The following is a 20,382-nucleotide window of genomic DNA, read 5'->3' as shown; positions in this document are numbered from 1 at the left end:
TTCACCTTAATTGCAGAGGGTCTGGAAAATGTGGAAAGTAGATGGTATTTGGTTAATATTAATATATTTGGTGCAAAGGGAAACTATTGGCATTTATGGGGAAAGGGCTCAGAATAAAATGTCACGGAGGGTATTAGTGCTGCACCATGTACAGTGAGCTGTTTAATTCGAAACCCTGTGATAAATAACCTCTTTGAGAAATGTTACTCTTACATGCGGGCTTAGGAGTGCAGTTACATGTACACGTAGGGCATATACACATGCTCCAAGATGATATCAAATTGTTTTCCAAAGTTGGTGCACCATTTTACACTCACATCAGTATACAAGTGTTCCTGTTTCTCTACATCTTCACCAAATTTTATTGAGGTACAACTGACATACAGTAAACTGCATATTTTGATAGTAATTTGATAACAGTACAGATAGCTAAATACACCCATTAAGCCATTGCCACAATGACGAAGATGATACCACCCTCAAAAGTTTCCTTGTGCTCCTTTGTACCCCTTTCCTCCCACTCTTTTCTTCTCACTTTCCCCCATCCTCCAGGAGCCACTGGCCTGATTTCTGTTAATATTGATTAGTTTAAATGGCACTTTTAAAAAATTGTATTTTCTCCTTCGTGAATAGAAATGCAGTTTTCTTTTGAGTATTGTTTTATATCTAGCCACCTTGCTAAATTTTCTTATTTAATCTAATATGTCTATAGATTGTTTGGAGTTTACTATGTAGCTAATCATGTAATATTTAAATAATGACAATTTTTTTTCCTTCTTTAATACATTTTTTGGCTTATTGTAATGGCCAGAATTCTAGTATAGTATCGAATAGAAACAGTAGATACTTGTCTTCTCAGAGATCTTAAAGAGAGTGGTATATCATCATTAACACTGAAGTTTGCCTTAGATGTTTGATAGATACCCTTTGTCAGCTAAGACAAAGTTGTTGTTTGTGTTCTTAGTTTGCTAGGAGTTTTTATCATGAATGATGAATCAGTGGTGAATGTTACCAAATGCTTTTTTTTGCAGCTGTGGGATGATCGTATGGTTTTCTTCTTTAACCTGTTAATGTGATTAAAGATTTTATAGTTCCAATAATGTTAAACCATCTTGCCTTTCCTGAGGTAAATCCAGTTTGTTCTTGATAGGTAGTTTAAAAAAAAATTTAAATTCGGGGCGCCTGGGTGGCTCAGTGGGTTAAAACCTCTGCCTTCGGCTCAGGTCATGATCCCAGAGTCCTGGGATCGAGCCCCATATCGGGCTCTCTGCTCGGCAGGGAGCCTGCTTCCTCCTCTCTCTCTCTCTGCCTGCCTCTCTGCCTACTTGTTATCTCTATCTGTCAAATAAACAAATAAAATCTTTTAAAAAAATTTTAATTCAGTTAATTAACATATAATGTATTTTTTTTTTCAGGGGTATGGGTCTGTGATTCATCAGTCTTATATAATACCCAGTGCTCATTACAACACATACCTTCCCCAGTGTCCCATCACCTAGTTATCCCAACCTCTCCACTCTGCTCCCCTCCAACAACCCTCAATTTGTTTCCTAAGAGTAAGAGTCAAAAGATTTTATCATTTATTTGAGAGAGAGAGAGAGCACAAGCAGTGGGGGGAGGCAGAGGGAGAAGCAGACTGCCCACTGAGCAGGGAGCATGACCTGGGGCTCAATCCCAGGACCCTGAGATCATGACCTGAGCTGAAGGCAGCTACTTAACCAACTGAGCCACCCAGGCGCCCCTTGATGTATGGGTTTTTTTGTTTTTGGTTTTTTTTGTATTTCTGGATTCTGCATGTCTGTATTTTTTTCCCCCTGTATTTCTGGATCCTGATGCAACATTTTGTTCAAGATAAGTGTTTGTAATTGAGACTGGCCTAAAATTTTCCTTTCTGTTACTGCTCTCATGATCTGTTCTTGGTTATAAAATATGTTGCGGTATTTTTCTTCATTTTTTGTTTGGTGGATGGGTTTGCACAAGTTTAGAAAGATCTGTTTCGTGGAATTTTGGTAGAATTCATCTATAAAACCGTATGGGTGTGATATTTCTTGAGAAGAAAAATTTTAATACTCAGTTTCTTTAATGGTTATAGGACTATGTAGGCCTTCTAGGGTTTTTTGTTTTGTGAGTTAGTGTTAGTAAAATATATTTTCCTAAGATTTTGGCACAAAATTGCTTAAAATGTTCTTTTAAATTTGCTTAATCTGTAGTCTTGTCTCTCTTACATTATTAATGATGTTTGTATCATTATGATATCATTGACTTATATCAGTCAACATTTGATTTTGGTAGCCTTTTCAAAGAACCAGTATTTTATTAATGTTCATGTTCTCTGTTGTATATTTGGTTTGCATTTCACTAATTTCTGCTTTATATCACCTTTATTCTACTTTGAGTTTATTCAGTTTTTGGTATTGTATTTTTTCCCCCAGGTTCTTTTTTTTTTTTTTTTCCTCTCTCTTTTCTTCTTCTTCCTTTTTTTTTTTTTTTTAATTTTATTTTTTATAAACATATATTTTTTTTCCCCAGGGGTACAGGTCTGTGAATCGCCAGGTTTACACACTTCACCGCACTCACCATAGCACATACCCTCCCCAATGTCCATCACCGAGCCACCCCCCTCCCCAGGTTCTTGAGACACATATCAATGAAAACAATTTTCTGCCTTATTTACTAATATGAGTATTTAAAATTATAAAATTTCCCCTATGTATTGCTTTTGTTACATTCCATAAATTTTGATATGTAGTACTTTCTTAATGGTTTAGTTCTAAGAATATCTAAATTTTTATTTTTTTTTAACTTGTTTAGAAGTATGTTACTGGTTTTCTAACTATACTTGGGTTTTAAATTATTGACATCTAACTTCTAATTGCATTTTGGTCCTAGAGCATAGTCTGTGATACTCATCTTTTTGAAAATTTTTTACACTTCCCTGGTGACCTGTGATCATTTTTGTAAGTGAAGCGTAGGAGCTTGTGTGGTGTCATGTTACTTTATTATCTGGACTTTTCCTCTGTAGGAGGAATTTACTGGGAGTGGAAATTTGATTTGACTGTATCACTGCCTTATTCGAACTTGAAGGGCCAATTAGGACTCTTGGTAGAGTTTTATTTCATGTTAATCTCAATTTCATGTTAAATTTTTTAAAAACTTACTTAACATGCTTGAAGACTTTTTCCAAAAGGTTGTAATTCAGAGTAATAGAAAAGTCCCTTAAAGTAGAAAACTTATCTGGAATAAAAATCCTTAAGTAAAATATTAAGTACAGCTCCGCCCAAAGGAAGAAAGAACCTTCGCACCCTGTTGTGACCATAGAGAAAGCTAGGAAGGAAGTCTGTTCCAATTTAAACAGGAAGAAGAGAATTTCGTTCTTGTGGGGAAATCTAAAGATAAAACTCACCATTTTCTATTTCCTCGTAATTCACATTGGTTAGTCAGACTCAGGAACTTAACACATTTTAAGTGTTAAGAGGAACGTATGTAGGGAAAGCTGCAAATCTGTGCAGGCCCACTGGCCCAAGGTATGGTTCATGAACTATGTACATGGTCTGCTTTCCTGACTCTTTTTTTCTCTTTGTTTTTATAGGTAGAAGAAGTGAAAAAGCACCAGCACTGTTTAGCATTTAGCTCCTCTGGACCCCAAAGCCAGACTTACTACATTTGTTTTGATACATTCACAGAGTATTTAAGGTGGCTTCGACAAGTTTCCAAGGTAAGTGCTTACCTGAGAACATTATTCAGCTTTTAGCTGGCTGCAGTTTCTCTCTGCTTTACCCAATTCCAGAATGTAGTATTATACTTTTTTTTTTTTTTTCCCCAGATACTGCTAGTAGTTTGCACCTTTTAGTTCTATAAAAGCTCATTTTGGCTGAAAAGTAGCCAATGAAAAATTTCCGAAATGTTTCATTTGTTAGGTTTTGTTTATCCTAAGGGGAAAGAAAACAGATCAGTGAGTAGATTAGCATTACTGTCTTAATGTTATAGGTAAGGAACATCAGCTAAGAATATTTAAGGGACTGGCCCAGGGTAGGACAACTGTAAAACCACAAAATACCCAAAGAATTATTACAAATTTCCCCTCTTCCTCTATTTTTTTCATATAAGTGGTTTAATCTGTGCCATCTCCTTTTCACCTGTTCAACTTCTGCCTTTCAGATGGCTTACTTTCTTTTCACATCTTTATTATTTTGACCGTTTTATAGTCCCCTAATTAAATAAGATTACCATGAGCAATGGAACAGTATACTTGTGTGTGTGTGTGTGTGTGTGATGGAAGCTAGAGTAACACGATGAGTAAGATAAATAAGTGTTGGTATTTCAGGTACTTTGTGTGAAGATGGTTTTACATCACGTTTATAGAACTGTGTGTAAAATGGGTGGATTGTAGTATTTGGTGCCTTGGTTTTGGGTGTGTTTATGAAATTATGAAACCTCTCTTGGGTGTAGAACCATTACTTTGGAATTTGCTTTCATATTTTTGAATTTGCTATCCAAGTTCAATATGATTCAGACTGCTGTATGATGATGTAATTATTTATCAAGTGAATGAATAGGACATAACTTTGTAAAACAGTTAATAGAAAATTCGACAATAACGTCTAGAAAGACATTCTGAAATACTGGCCGCACTTGAATTATCAGGTAAAAACTGTGTCCTCTGATGATGCCATACACTTAAGAATATTAGTTTCCCCTCCTTTCAGAGAAGCAGCAATGGGCAGAATTTGGATTAATAGGACTCAGAGGATTCTCCTAACCTGGTAGGCAAGTGGAAGGGCAGCACCCTGCTAGAGAGAATGGGAAAGATGACATTTCTTCTGCAGACGTCCTTGTAGAGTTAATGTGGTAAAAGAGGCAATAAGTACATCTGTCTCATCGTTTTAAAATTACTTTTGTGGTTGCAAATGTGAGGAGACAAGTATTAAAGAATACTGTGCTTTTATATTTAAGTGTTTGCATGGGTTTAAGGCAGTAAGTCAACAGCCTACACTCTGCTTTATTCAGAATAAAATGCCAAAATGTGGTCAGAGTGCATTAAATTTCTCTCTATATGGAGAGGTTGATTTTTTTAAATAAACTTTTTATTTTGGAATAATTTTCTATTTACAAAAAAGTTGTAAAGATAGTACAGGGAGTTTCCACATAGCCCCACCCAGTTTCCCAAGCATCTTCCATTACCATGATAGATTTGCCAAAACTAAGAAACCAATATTAACTATCAAACTCCAAGATTTATTTGGATTTTACTAGTTTTTCCATTAATGTCATTTTCCATTTCCAGGGTTTAATCCAGGGTACCACATTGCATTTGACTGTCATGTCTCCTTTGTCTCCTCTGGTCTATGAGAGTTTTTCAGTCTTCCTATGTTTTTTTAATGACCTTGACAGTTTTGAAGAGTATTGGTCAGGTATTTGGTAGAATGTCCAATATGGAGATGTTTTGATCTTTTAAATGAAATGCAGTGTCATAGTGACCTGTTTTGCATTCTTTTTGGAACAGGTCAGAGGTATAAATTCTTAAACATGGATAAAGATGTAAATAAATATATGTAAATTATTGAGCTTACCAATGACACATTGTTTTGATTGAAACAATAATAAAAAAAGATTAATAGGTATTAAGTTTAATAGTCTTGTATATTAAACATCCACACAATTGATAAGTCACTGTTCTAAAGCTAGCAAGCATTTATTAAGCACCTACTGTATGTTACATATGTGTTCTATGTCCTGGAATATAGCAGAGAACAAGTCTAATTCCCCTCTCTTGGAAGCGCTTACTTTGGGGAAAACAAATGATAAATAAGTAAACACACAAAGAAAACATCAGATAATCACAGTGCTGTAATACAGATTATTACAGCAGAGAATAATGGAGGAGGAATAATTCTTTCTGAGGAGGGGACATTTAAACTAGAACTTTAAGGAAAGAAGTATTTGAAGATGTTATGGGAGTTTTTTGAAGATGTCATGGGAGGAGTTTTCCAGCAGTCAGAGAAGAGAGTGTGAGAGGGCTAAGACTGGAACAAGGGATGTGCAGTCAGGGAAGGCAGGGGTCTTACATTACAGACCAGGGTAAAGAGTCTGGATCCTATTCTTGACATAGTGGCAAGCCACTAAAAGAGCTGTCTTCTGGAAAGTTGCGTGCTCTGATATTGCTGTTGTGGAGGATGAGAAAGGAGGGGGGCAGGATTTGACTGGTGGGAGGCTCTTGTGGATTTTAGGCAAGAGATGAGAGGAGAAACAGAAAAAAGTGGATAGATGTGTTTTGGGATGTGTTTTGAAGATTGAGTGACAGGATTACTGATAATTACATAAGCATGAGGAAAAGGTTGGAATAAAAAATGGCTTCTAGGTTCTGCTTTGAATGAGGAGGTAAATGGTAGCCTCAGTCAGAAACCATAGCACTAATTAGACTTTTTATATTGGCACCTTTAAAACAATGGCCAGATACAGTTTTTTAACTTCAAAGAGTTTGTTTTTAGAGAGACAGCAAGGAGGTGAGGCAGAAGAGGTAGATTATGAAATGTCTCTTTAATGGGGTATGGAAATTGTTGATTTCTAACTTGTGGGTGATCGTAAAGGTCACGTGTTAGCTTGGTGAGTAGTCTTCACTGTTGCTGGTTGGGCGATAGACCATCTCCAGGGTCTAATAGGAGATTGTGTCTGGAACGAGGTGATCTCTCTCTCTCTGATCATCCAAACCATGAACAGACTCAGGGACAGGCCACTCAGGAGGAGAAGGCGGGGGCTAGGAGGAGAACTGTGACCAAGAAGGTGATGGTGATGGGGTGGGGGACTGGTGGTGTCCGTTTCCTCTTCACCGATGGTTGTATGGCCGTTAGAGAGTGGCGGATGTGTCATGCAGCCGCAAGCAGAAGATCATTCACAAGTGTACACGGACACAGCAAGGCTGCAGCTTGCATTTCACACAAGTGTGGGTGGGTGCTTCCAGAAGGGAATGTAAGCTAATTACCTTAAATTACTAGTATTAATAAGTAGTTAACTAGTAGTTGGCTGGTATTAGTGCGAATGAATTCAAATTAGAATCTGAACCTCCTGTCCCTTCAGTAAGGCTCTGAATGTTTGCAGAAGCCAAATAGTGTGGGAGTAAAGAGTTTGGGTTTCAAACGAAGGCAGACGTAGATTCTGACATTCACTGACCTGACACTGTCGAAGCTTCTAAAGTTAGGCCTTTTCATTTGGGAAAGGGAATAGGAATAGTCCTTACCGCCTAGGGCTTAGGTCAAATATGTGCATGATAGACTTATCCTGGCACATCTAGGTTGTGTGTATGAGAATGAATAAATAAATACATGAAACCGTTTCATGGCCATCATTCCTGCTGTTATCACCAATTGGCCAGACAATCTTTTTAAGGTACTACCTGTTTTTATATTTATTTTAAGCCTAGACACACATATGCTTGGTTTATCTGAACAAAGGACTTTTTGCTGTTCTTAACAGCCACAGCAGCCTTTTGGGGTAACAGAATTTGGGATGGCAGACACTGGGGAGAAAGATTTCTTCCCGAAAAGTCAGGGGTCAGGGACAGAGGGCAGAACATCTTGCTAAATGTATATTTTAGGTACACTGTCTTTCCTTTCTCCATTCTTAAACATCAGATACACATTTCAAAAGTTTTTAGAAGTTGTTATGGTTAGTGAATTAAAGGAGAAATGAGTTATAAGGTGCTGGTTGTAGAGCTTAGATATTATATAAGAAATCAGGGTGAGAGCTCCCTATTTGGATACGGATCCCATATAAAACAGCCATGCTCTTCTTTAAACTTCGTCTATTAAGGGTGGTCCTGTGATCTTATTTTTTTCTTTAATCCAGCATCCTGGGAGAGCAGGTTGGGGCTACTGGCGAGAGGATGCTGAGAAGCTCAGTCCGTCGGGGAGTATGTGCTTGTGGGGAATTTGGAGTGGCCAGAACTGACTCTTTCGAGCCATTGTACTTCAAGCTTCTGTTGCCACCGCCTCTGTTCTTCCTCATGTCTGCAGGCATCAGGAAGTTACGCAGCTTAGTCGTTCAGGTTATATGGAGACTTTCTTTTTCTTTTCTTACTGAGAAACGCAGCATAGAATGGATTGTCTGTACATCCTAATGTTTATTTTTTTTCTCTTTTTTTGCATTATCTTTTAATCTTTTTTAAAATTTAAGTTCAAATTATTAACATATGATGTATTGTTGGTTTTAGAGGTACAGGTTAGTGATTCATCAGTCTTCTGTAACACCCAGTGCTCATCACATCACGTGCCCTCCTTAATGCCCATCACCCTGTTACTCCATCTCCCAACCCTCAGTTTGTTTCCTAAAGTTAAGAGTCTCTTATGGTTTGGGTCTCTCTCTGATTTTGTCTTTTATTATTTTTCCCTCTCTTTCCTATGACCTTCTGTTTTGTTTCTTAAATTCACACAGGAGTGAGATCATCTGATAATTGTCTTTCTCTGATTGACTTATTTTGCTTAGCAGTAATACCCTCTAGTTCCATCCACATTGCAAATGGCAAGGTTTCATTTTTGTTTGATGGCTGAGTAGTATTCCATTGTACATATACCCCACATCTTCTTTATTCATTCATCTGTCATACATCTTAATGTTCAAATGAGATTCATTTTGATAAGAATCTGAAAGAAAAACAACAGAAAGAAATATGAGTTTCTGATTTTTAATGACCATCCCCACCTCATTTTGGGTAGGAGGACAAAGAGAACCAATTCCGATGATTTTTAAATTAAAAGGAATTAGATAATTAATTTAAAAGGGAAATTCTTTATTTTCAGTTTATGCTTCTGGACTTAGCGAAAAGAGAAGTGTTAATCTTCTAATTTTTTTCATTTGATTTTGGGAAAATTTATAAAAGGTTATTAGTTAGATATGTTCTACCAAGATAGGCCTTTATATACTTATTATTTTTAAAATTTAATCCCACACTTACTGTTGCTTGCAAAAATAATACCCAAGGCACTTCCTTTGGAGTTTTTGTTTTGGGTGGGTGTTAGCGGTAGATACTATGAAGGAAACCGCTCCTTTGGGAGGATTACAATATTGATTATAAAGTCATCCCAAAAATATTAACGCATGACATGCTTTAAAAATTTGGTAAACGTCCCCTTGTATGCAGTGTAAAAAAGGGCTCTGTTGGCTCAGCACGGGTGCACATCTTCATTATGTTTTCCGAGCAGTGGGAGGAAGGCTGGGAGTGGTGGTGGAGAGAGGAATGGGAGCTATGGAAGGCCTCCCACCAAACACACAGGTGACATTATAGAAACGCTGACCTTGATGTCTGTCTTTGTGGCCCACTTTTTGGAAGGCATTAGTTTTGGACATGTTGATTAATCCTTTGAATTCTTTTCGCAGTTAGTCTTTATGCGAGTCTATAGCCTGAGCGTACTTAATTTTTTATTAAACCTTAGTTACTTCTATAGCACTGTATTGTCCCAGTTTAAAGTCTGTTTCTTTATTTCAGAGAAGACTTAAAAAGTGGGGATTCGGATCATGGATTGGGTGTTGTACATGAATGTGTCTCTAACTTTTTATTATGGAAAATGTCAGATGTTTAGAAGCGGACATAATAGTGTAGTAGCAGCCACATACCTGTGACCCACCTTCTGTAATTATCGACCATGAGCACTTGTGTTAGCGTGTATGTTATACGGCCCTTCCTGACTAACTCACACCCCATCCGGCAGCATAGATTGTGTACGGGTCTCCCTCTGTGTTGATCAGGGGCTGACCTGCTGGCATTTTCCAGGGGCTGTGGCTACCATAGGGGCTCCCTCTCCTGTCTTTCTTCCAGTATTAACTGTAGTATAATATTTATTCAAGGCCTCTTGTTTTTTGTTCTGTTTTGTTTTTGTCACTGCAGTGAACTTTTTGGTTGTCTCGATATATTGGGTTCCTTCCTAATACAAATAGTGTAGGCAAGTCAGGGCCACATTTCATGCTGAATTAAAATTAAAGATCATGCGAAGTAATGAGTAAATATCACCCCTTTAAATAAGAATAAAGTATATGGTGAGTCTCAAATGAACTTTTGCTTTCACGTGCTTAAAAAGAGTGTTTTTTTCATCCAGATTTCACTCCAAGAATACTTCCCTAACTACTTGAGTCCAGTCATTCTAATGTAATAGGATTAAGGTTTCCAACAGAAAGATTTGTGTCGTTAGATAGAGCTGCAAGGAACCCTGTGAGATTACGTAGTCATCTTTTACACATTATTTGCCTCTTAATTTGAAGTGTAGATTAGGGAGTATGCTGCTTTTTGTCAGCATGATTTGAAACCTGTCGTTTAGGGATTGTGCTGTAGTTGTTTACACTGAGTTTATGATGGTAAGAGGCTTTGCTCTCAACACATTTATGCTAAGAAATTCGGGCTTTTTTTTGTTTTTTTGTTTTTATTGGTGTTCGTTTTTTTGTTTTTTAGAAACTTTCACTTCACATTTTATACCCATTCTTTAGATAGAGAATTAAGGACCATTTGACCAAGGACAGTCCAGCAGATCTGTGGTAGAAGCTTAAGTGAAACTGTGTGACATGGGTTTTAGCTTATAATACATCACCCCATCTCAAGGAATTTGTTCTTGTATGAACTCTGTAGTGAAGATGCGAGAAAAATTTGGAAATTCAGTATATGAGCTGTTTGGGTATACGAAGACTTCAAGGAGGTAATGGGCAAATTGAGTTCTGAAGGATGAATAGGAGTTCACTACAACAACAAGAGGGGAAGGGCATTTCAAGGAGAGGTATAAAGTATGTACAAAGGCACAGCTGTGTAAAATGTGAAAATATAGTCATATCACAGATGTCTGAGCAGCATGAGAAAGAAAAAAAAAAATAGAAGCTAACTAAAGTTTAAAAAGTACTGGCCTGTCTAGATTGTTTCCTGCTAGGTCCATGTCATTTCCTGGGGGAAATTCGATTATAAGTTACCAAATATGATAACTAACTTTCTAACATAGTAATGGATTTGTTACATAAAAGTTCATGTTCATGTTATGGAATCTTTCCTTATTATGGATATGAGCAACAATTTATGAAATTAGGAAATTTAGGAATTCTGCTTTGAATTTAAGCTAACGATGGAATATTTTAGATTGCATTAAGTTTTGTTTTTGTACTACATAAAACTGTGATTAGGTTAGTAAAAATACTAAGATGCTCTCTTTGTGGTTATAATTATGCTTCATCTTATTTCCACATTGCTAATCCTGTCTATTCTTTTTTCCTGTGGCAACTACTGGTTCTGAAATCCTAGTTAACATGTTCTTAAAGGAGGGGTTTTTCCTTGAATCTGAGTCATTTCAGTTTAAAGCCATTTCATTTTATTTTCTCCAAAGTTTTATAATCTAATTTTATACAATATAAAAAAATACCTAGATTGTTTACCATTCCCTAACAAAAGAGGCATGCTTTTGTGAAATGCTGCTGGCTCCTACTTAACTGGGTAAAACTGATCTCCTGTGTCTCCATCTTCCCTCTCTGGGTCTTCTCACCCCCCTCCCCTTTCTTCTGCACTTTTGTTGGAGTTACTACACCGTTGCCCTGAGAGACATGGGGAGGGAGGGAGAGAAGAGGGAAGACTGATTCCACTCTTTCTTGATGCTGGACACTCTTCTAGGCTCAACTTCTAGTTCAGGGTCTCAGCAAATGGAAGAAATGTATTCGTCATGCGGATTTATCTGTATATTGTTACCACCTTTAATAAAATGCATTCTCCGTATCAAGCAAGGGCCTTACAGCTGTGTTTTAAAGTTGCAACATATTATTTTAAGATTGGAAAGGGCCCTTGTAGAATAGGCACCAAAAAACATATTACCTGTTGTAGTTTTCTGGAATGATTATCTTTACAATTATTTGGTATTTTCTTTGAAAGTGTTCTATAGTTTAACCTTAAATTGTGGCCACAATCAAGTGCTCTTAGTTCAGAGACTTAAATTCAAGATTCAGAAAGGACCTTCTGGACTCTTAGACTTCTTCCCTCCTAAAAATGTCTACAGTGTTTCAGACACTTATAGTGTCTGACCAGACAGTTCTTCCTTCTCAGCGAGATGAAGTCTCTTCCTTGTGGCTTCAACCCGCTGATCCAGGTTTGCTCTCTGGTATAACACAGGGTAATTCTGTTCGATAGCCTCTGAATACTGAAGTTACTATGATTTCCTCTGCCCTTTGCGGTCTGTTTTTCAGGAGGAGCATCTCTGGTAGTTCCGGCAAGTCCCTCTGTCACATGGTTCCCAGTCCCTATTTCAGCTTCCTGTGGGCCTATCTCATTTATCCATGGTGGTACTTGCGATACCAGCCCATGAGCCTGGAGGCTGTGACCCTCATTTCCTTGCTTCACGTATTCCGTCCAAAGCGAATCAGTTATTCCTTCGCGAGGTCAAGGCTAAATAAAACAATTTTTGTTTTTACCGCCAACTTGTTGATGTACTTTGTTCATAAAATCACTTTGCCTGATGAATTGATCTAGCAGTGACCGCAGTAATGCCAGTAGCAAGAGCTCATGTTTTGGTGACTTTTTCTGTGTGCCAAGCACCCTTCCAGGTGCTTTGATCAGCCCCATGAGATAAGCACTCACTAGACTCTGCCACGTCAGGCTTCCCAGCAAGAGAGTAGTAAGTCTGGAGGAGACACTGTCACATCTCCATTTTGCAGATGAAGGGACAAAGGTGGAGGTGTCCAGCCCCACTTTATGCAGGAAGGGCTGCTCCCTTGCTCTTTCCTCTTTAATTGTGCTTCCAGTGTTTAACAGTGGCCTGAGGGGACCAAACAAACCAAGACTCAAATAACAACTGAAATGTCCTAAAAATGTCAAAGGGAAGTACTTCACCTACACAGTTGTCTGCTGCGTCCAGGCAGTTCGGTGGTAGAAGAAGAGGTGGTTTGTCGCCCAGTCTGTAGTGCGGGGTATGCAGCCGGGGGCGCCAGTGGGACCCCCCTGTCCTCCAATCGTCGGACTTCTTAAATGGTGACCAAGATGTGTTTAAGAAATCCGAGGAGCTGTTGGAGTCATCCAAGGCAGATTAAATTGATTTTATTATTGGGGGGACTGCTTGCTGTCTGGTTCTTCAAAAACTGGTCAAGTGTTGCTGTCTCGGGAATTTACCATGTATGGTTAACCACATCTCTGTATCTAGTCGTTTTAATATTATGAGGTTAAGTCATTTTAGTCTGAGTATTTAGACTAATGTAAATATAATATGTATTACAATATGTATAAACATACACACACACAGACACACATATATATATATATACATACATACATACACACACACACACATATATATATATATATATATATATATATATCCGTACAAGTTTAGTTACCATTATATATTTGCTTATCTTGGAAGATCCCAATATTTGTAGCCCAGAGTATTGCATTTCCTACATCTCCTTGGAAGAGTTGAGTTCTTCTACCCACTGGTCTGATTTATAATTTCATGAAGTAAGGAATCACGGAATAATTGGGAAAATGTCAGTGATCTGTCTGTGTCTAACATGCTGGACCTCGTATGTTAGACTTGGAACTTAAAATACAAAACAAGCAGCTCATTTCTGATAGTAGAATCATTTAAGTATACATTTACATCATTTCTTTTACGAGAAAGCTAGAATTTAAGTTTTTTGGTGGTTGGCCGTCTTTTCCCTTCCCCGTGGTCAGGGAGATGACACTTTCTCAGGAGGCCACTGTCTAGAAGGACTGTTTACACCTAGTTTGCCAAAAAGGAGATGAGGAAGGAACTCCGAGTTCAGATTTGATCTCCGCCCAGGCCGGGCTCTGTTTTTTTCTGTTGTTACTCAGAAACACAATGGGGTTTGTGTGTGTGGAGCGGAGATAACTGCTGGTGTGACCCTGGAGTGATCCTGGGAGGCTGGTGGTGCCATCTCATTGCGGTTCTTCCCTGTTGCTTCTGGCTCTGGGGAAGGTGGCGCCAGGTCTGCATTTCCAGAGGAGGCTGTGCCCCGAGCTCCCTGCACAAACACCAAACTTGTGTCTGCTCTTGGTGGCCATGTGCAAGACTCTGCCCATGTGCCCGGGCAAGGGAGGGGAGGGTGGGTGCTGGGATTGTCACAGTCTTGCTCTGAGGTTTCTCTGCTCTGGGTGCCCTCATCACACCGTTGTGCCTGTGTCCCCAGGGACCAAGCTTTTGAAGACACAGAGTGCCACCTCTCCAGGACCAAGCCTAGTGCCTGGTTTGTAGAGGCAGATGATAAACATGTGTCGAAAGATTCATTTGTCCACATCCCCTCCACTCCCCTGGCAAAGAGGGGTTGGGATACTTAGGTGGAGCTCTTACTCTAAATTTCTCAGTCTTGTTTTTTCTATATCCTTACAGCCTGTTGCTTTAACAGTGCTTTAAGAACATCGGCTCCTTGCTTTGCTCCTATTAGTGTATTTTAATTACTAATTATTAATTATTATTCATTAGTAGCTCCTATTAATGTATATATTGTAATTAATTTTATACAAACGTTTCTTCGTCTGTTAAACAGATTTTATAAAATGGTAGCATTAGTACAGGATCAAGAAACGAGATGTCATTGCAGAAAAAAGTCTGTGGTCCATTGAAGGGATTTTTTATATATTTGTAGAAAAGTTTTTTTTAAATGATTGCATGTTGTAGAGCAGTGATAATTTGAATTTTACTAAAATTGGAAACTTCGGTTTGATAAAAAGTATTCTAGAACTGTCGATGGGGATGGAGTTGAAATAAGTTGCTAGAATGCTTAGCTAAAAGATCAGTGAACACTCTTCTCAATTTATATTCTCCCACCTCATTCCATCCCAAAGCATTTTTTAGGGGGTGAGAATTAAAACTAGGTCAGTTAAGAGGTTAAGAATTTTTTAGAGCAGTCTAGTGACCTCCCCAGAGACTGTCCCTGTAGCGGGGGCATCATTTCCCAAGCCACTGAAGGTTAGGCTGGAGCAGTTAATGACTCATTGTGCTGGTACGCAGTGTCTTTTACTTTGCACAAGCGGAATTCCTCATGCTATTTCAGCAAGGCTTTCAGGGTCATTTTGCTTAATTTTGAGCATGCTAGGCGCATAATAAGGATAAATGCCCCTTCACTAAAGTATATTGGTAACAACAACAACAAAAAGTCACGTGAATGTTTTTCTAAACTTTCCCTTGCCAATAAAAGACAATTGCTCACTAAGTGAACGTCAGGAATAATGGGAATAATGCGGAGGACAGTCCTGTTACTTGGGAATGTGATAACCTCAAAAGCGTAGCAGGATTGGTTAGGTTAGGAGACGTGTCTTTGTTTAGAAATGCAGCTCAGCTGGACTCGGAGCTGAGACCAGTTTTGACAGAAGTGCCCTAAAGGCTTGCCGAGAAACAACTAAGGAACGTGTTGCGTTGAGGAGCACGTTACAAATATCTGGAAGCCCAGTAGGTGGTCTAGGAAGTTTGTTGTTCGTATTATCATTTTTATGTTCATCCTGCAGTGTACTTTGGGGGAAATATTTTGAGGGCCAAATGAACTCTCCCCCACCTCGCCCTGCACATGTTTACAAGTAATTTGGAAAAGAAGACAACCTGAGAAGGTAGTCGGAATTCATGTTCACTTTTATGTGTCTTTCAGAATATGTAGGTTCATGAGGGGAAATCCCGTGTAGTTCCCCAACTCTTAGCCTTAAAAAAAAGTTTTGCTGTTGGGGCGCCTGGGTGGCTCAGTCATTAAGCGTCTGCCTTGGGCTGAGGTCGTGATCCCAGGGTCCTGGGATCAAGCCCCACATGGGGCTCCCTGCTCTGTGGGAAGCCTGCTTCTCCCTCTCCCACTCCCCTGTTTGTGTTCCCTCTCTTGCTATCTTTCTCTCTGTCAAATAAATAAATAAAAATCTTAAAAAGAAAAAGTTTTGCTATTAATCCAGACTAGCACTGATTTCCTTATCTGCAGTTACACTGAACGGATCTTCTAACCCTTGAATCCTGTCATGTGTAGTTCATGGACAGTCTGCGAGCCTCATCACCGGTGTGCTCTGCCTTTGACCAAGCTGTATCTGTGTAACCGCTCAAGGTGACAAGAGCAGGGGCTCGTGCTGTCGTCTCTTTTCGCATGTTACAGGTCTGTACCGCGAGCCGCTGTGGGTGGTCAGGGGGTACTTGGTCTGCAGAGCCTCTCCTGATTGTTTTAAAATGAGAGAAGTATTATTTATAGCAGCTTGTTGAATCTTACCGGGGGAGGTGCTATCTGTTCCACTTCAGTGGTGAGAGAACAGAGGACAGACAGATGAAGTGACCTACCCAGAGCCACATGGCTTGGAAGTGGTAGAACGTTCACACGCCCTGAGTATGGTCATGACTGTTCCTTTCTCCAGCATGTCAAGTCGCTTGGGTCTCAGCTTTGTGTCTTCCACTGTCTTGATGTCGGGAGGTGCATTAGAAGTACGGTCGCTTTTGCCAAAAGGATTTTGTATTTAATCGTGAGGTCCCTTTCTATAACAAAGATTTGAGGCAATTTTGGTGTGTGCCTTTTTTCTTTCACTTTCATTTCTATGACTTTTTAATGTTTCCTAGAACCTTTTAAAATTCGAGGAGGTGCTTGCCCGCTGGCATCACAGCTGCCCAGATGACAAGCTGTGTAGACAGGAGTGGGCAGAGCCCATGAGGTCAAGGAACGGTGTCTCCATGGGGCGTCATCCCTTCCCTGAAGGCTGTTTGTGGTCAGCAGACGCTGTCTGCTTCTCTCCAGGAGGACTGTCTTCGGTCACTGCTACGTCACTGCCATTCCTGAGGCTCAAGCTTATCCTAGGGATGGCCTCTGATCATCTCTGCTGTGGTCTGAGGGGTCAGAGTATCATTTTATTGTGGGAGTTGGAAGTACAGGTCTGCATTCAAACTTGGCTTCTGCCACTGCTCACAGTGTGACCATGGGCCGTGCTCGGTGACTCAGCTTACCCTTCATCTTTGAGATGAGGGTAAGTCATTGCCGCACTGAGTTGCTGTGAAGGTTAACTAGGATGGCTAAAGCAGTTAGGAGAGGGCCCCCCACAACTGAAGCACCCCTACATGTTAGCTAGTATTATTGTGATTCCTACTACTTTGAAGAAAATAGTAGTAAAGGGCTACTTGCTCTGAGGCATAGCCAGGTGGATTTCTGACTTATTTTTGTTACTTATTTAGGTCTTTGCTGTGAAGGATCTTAGTTTTAATAGGTATAGCCATGTATGTGGGTCACAGCCTCTTTGGTCCAAGTGATCGTTTTCTCCCACGGGACTTGAGCAGATCTCTTTGTGGCGTATCCCTGTGCACCCGGGCTGGGCTGGGTGGGAGCATTTAAATCTCCCCTTTTCTGCAGAGGCGGGGGGGAGGGGCAGCCTGCAGTAGCTCTGGTGGTCACCTTGGCAGCTCACTGTCTTGTCGCTGTCCTCTGACCTTGCTGGGGCTGTTCCGGCTCCGCTCTGATTGCCTCACGCTGCTCTTGCCAATGGGGCTCTTCCCCTGTGTCCCCAGCGGTGACGGCTTGTGGTCCGGGAATGAGGAGACGAATCAAATACCACTTGACAGTTAATCGCCATCTTTCAGTTGTCCCAGGAGATTGTGTCGTGTGACACCTCCGTGGAAATGGGATTTGTCCCCCTCAAAGGAGTCTCCATGGGAAAGAACACACACACTAGGGGGCTCAGGCGTAAGCTGGTGAGACAGGAGGGCCTGGGACTAGTCCAGGTGCCATTTCTCTGACAGGTATTTTTTTCGAGGGTCTCACCAAGTGCTGAGTATAACAGGGTCTATCAGTGAACAAAATAGGCTCCTTATGGAGCTTATGATCTAGAATCAGACATTTTCAGAACTTTTCCATGCTTTCCATTTGGCTCACATTAAAAGCCGGAGTGTTTACAGTCACTGAAAAAGTCCTGCCCGACCCGCTGCCCACCCCTTCTCCCTTAACTTTCTGATCTCACTACAGGCCATGCCCCCCCTTACCTCGCTGGGCTCCATAATGTCCCTCGAACATGCCAGGCACATCCCTTTTTAGGGCCTTTACCCTTGCTACTTCCTCTTCCAGGAGTGCTCCCCTAGACAAATCTTTTCAGCTAACTTCCTCGTGCCTTTCATGTCTAAATGTCACCTTTTTAGTGGGGCCCACCCTGACCAAACTATTTAAGCAGAACCTACCACTTTCCCAATAGTCCTGACCCCCACTTCCTTGCTCTATTTTTTTCCATAGTATTTGCCGATTTTTAACATACAGTTTACTTATGTACGAAGGCAGGGATCTTAACTTTGTTTACTGAAGCGTACCAGATGCTTACCTAGGTCGGCAGTCATTGACACATAGGAGGTGTTCAATAAACATGTTGAATGAATGAAAATGAGAAGTACTCTGGAAGAAATTATGAAGGCTGTATTAGTTTCCAAACTAACAAAACCTTGGTGACTTGAAAACAACAGAAATTGATGCAGTTCTGGAGACCAGAAGTCCAAAATTAAGGTGTTGGCAGAACCATACTCCTTTGAAGGCTCTAGGGGAGGAGGATCCATTCCTTGCCTCTTCCAGCTTCTGGTGGCTCTGAACATTCTTCAGCTTGCGGCCCGTATTACTCCTATCTCTGCCCCCAGAGGGGCACATCGACTTCTGTTCTTCTATATCAAAACTCCCTCTGCCTCTCTCTTAATAAGGATACATAGTTCGTCATGTAAGTCAATATTCACTCTTGCCACAGAAGTTAGTACTTACAGATTCCAGGTAGTGGGATGTGGAAATCTGTGTTTTTGTCTGCCTCACCACCTTTTTGGGGCCACTGTTCAGCCCACCACAGTGGGTTAAAGGGATCCCTTGGTGACAGGAGGAATTGTTGCCCCTGATGTGCCACCTAGTAGAACACTGAATGCAAGGAAAGCCAGAAGACTGCCCTCATCCATTTTCTACTTTAACTAAAATTTTAATTGAAATTACATTTTTTCCCAAAGTAAGCACATATACACATGCACACGGAAGAGCACAAAGGATAATTTTACCGTTTCCTTGTACTTGTCTTCCCCAGTTGTTAACACATTTCCATAGTTACTTCCTATCTTCCATTTTCCCTCTTATAAGGAAATAATTGTTTCCTATAAATTCCAAATCTCTTATCTTCCCATTCTTACTTCCTTTCTCCTCCCTACTCAGATAGAAGCAATGGCTATCCTTAATTTGGTACATGACCACAGTGGGGTTTATGTGGTTAATGGTTACTTCCCCATAGCTATTTATACATAATACACGGAGTTGTGTGTGTGTGTGTGTGTTTTCCCTTTCTCCTGGCTTCAGAATATATACCCCCCCCGCCCCCCCGCCGGAGAAGGCCTCTGGTTAGCCTAGCTGGGGTTACGTGCCACTACTCATTGGATCGACCCGTGGGTTCAGTGGGTGGGGTACTGTGGTTGCTCAGGCCTGGGGTACATGCCTATCCATATAGTCAAAGGGTAGCATGCTTCGTTCAAAGCTCTGTCAGGATCCCAGTGTCCTGGAGGATTGCTATAGGAAGATAAGGAAAAAGGATTTGGGACAGACAAACAGATTTCCACTCGAGTTTCAAGTTTGAGCTTGGACATTAGGTCCTTTGGGAAACCTTCCCTGACTTCTTAGATCACATACTTAAGATTATTGTAACCACCGTCATAAACTACCTGATTCCCCTCTCCTTCTCTTGAGGTGTACTCACTCGGGGCGGAGACTGCAGCCGTGTTTACTGTTGTACAGCAGGTGATAGGAGGCCTGGCACGCCCTTGCGTGCTCAACGAGTGTGCCCCTTTCCTCCTGTGAACAGTTCCTGTGAGCGTTTGCACCTGCCTTTCAGGGCCATCGCATTCCTCATAGCTCTTTTCACATGTTTTAGTGTATATGGGTGATCTGGCCCTGTTTTGGATTTTCTTTTTCCATCCTTCCCTCCCTTCCAATCTCCCTCCCTTCTTTTTTGTGGAAAATAATTTCTTCTTTTTCTTATTTAATAGTGAAAATTCAGGGAAAGATAACATTGCTAAAATGCAGACTCAGACTTCCTCTATAAAGCCCTTTTTTTTTAAATTAGATTTTATTTATTTATATGTCAGAGAAAGAACATGTGAGCACAAGCAGAAAATGCGCAAGCAGAGGGAAAAGCAGACTCCCCGCTGAGCAGGGAGCCTGATGCAGGACTGGATCCCAGGACCCTTGCATCAATGACCTGAACCTAAGGCAGACACTTAACTGATTGAGTCACCTAGGTGTCCCTGTAAAGTCTTTTGAGTTGAGCCCTGCCAGGCTGTTTTTACCCCCACTCTTTCCTTCCCTTAGCTCTCATGGGTGCACAGTAATTTCTTTCTAACCTCAAATATGCCATCAGCAGAATAGTTTTTATGCAAATTTACCTCCAAATACCTTTTTAGCTTCAGGAGAATT

The 20,382-nt window shown here is 40.4% G+C and overlaps 1 protein-coding gene across 1 annotated transcript in view; it reads left to right on the top strand.

The window, feature by feature from the left end:
* The window catches only part of PHLPP1 (PH domain and leucine rich repeat protein phosphatase 1), a 208,650-nt gene that overhangs the window by 109,270 nt on the left and 78,998 nt on the right, over positions 1–20,382 (top strand). Inside the window, exon 3 of the mRNA XM_032872281.1 lies at positions 3,590–3,715. Coding sequence (XP_032728172.1) covers positions 3,590–3,715 — 126 coding nt within the window. The remainder of the gene's footprint in view (positions 1–3,589; positions 3,716–20,382) is intronic.

The sequence above is a fragment of the Lontra canadensis genome, unplaced genomic scaffold (genome assembly GCF_010015895.1).
Source record: "Lontra canadensis isolate GAN:19392208 unplaced genomic scaffold, GSC_riverotter_1.0 scaffold44, whole genome shotgun sequence".
Taxonomy (NCBI): domain Eukaryota; kingdom Metazoa; phylum Chordata; class Mammalia; order Carnivora; family Mustelidae; genus Lontra; species Lontra canadensis.
The sequence above is the reverse complement of the archived record's forward strand: the minus strand, read 5'-3'. Positions and strand labels throughout refer to the sequence as shown.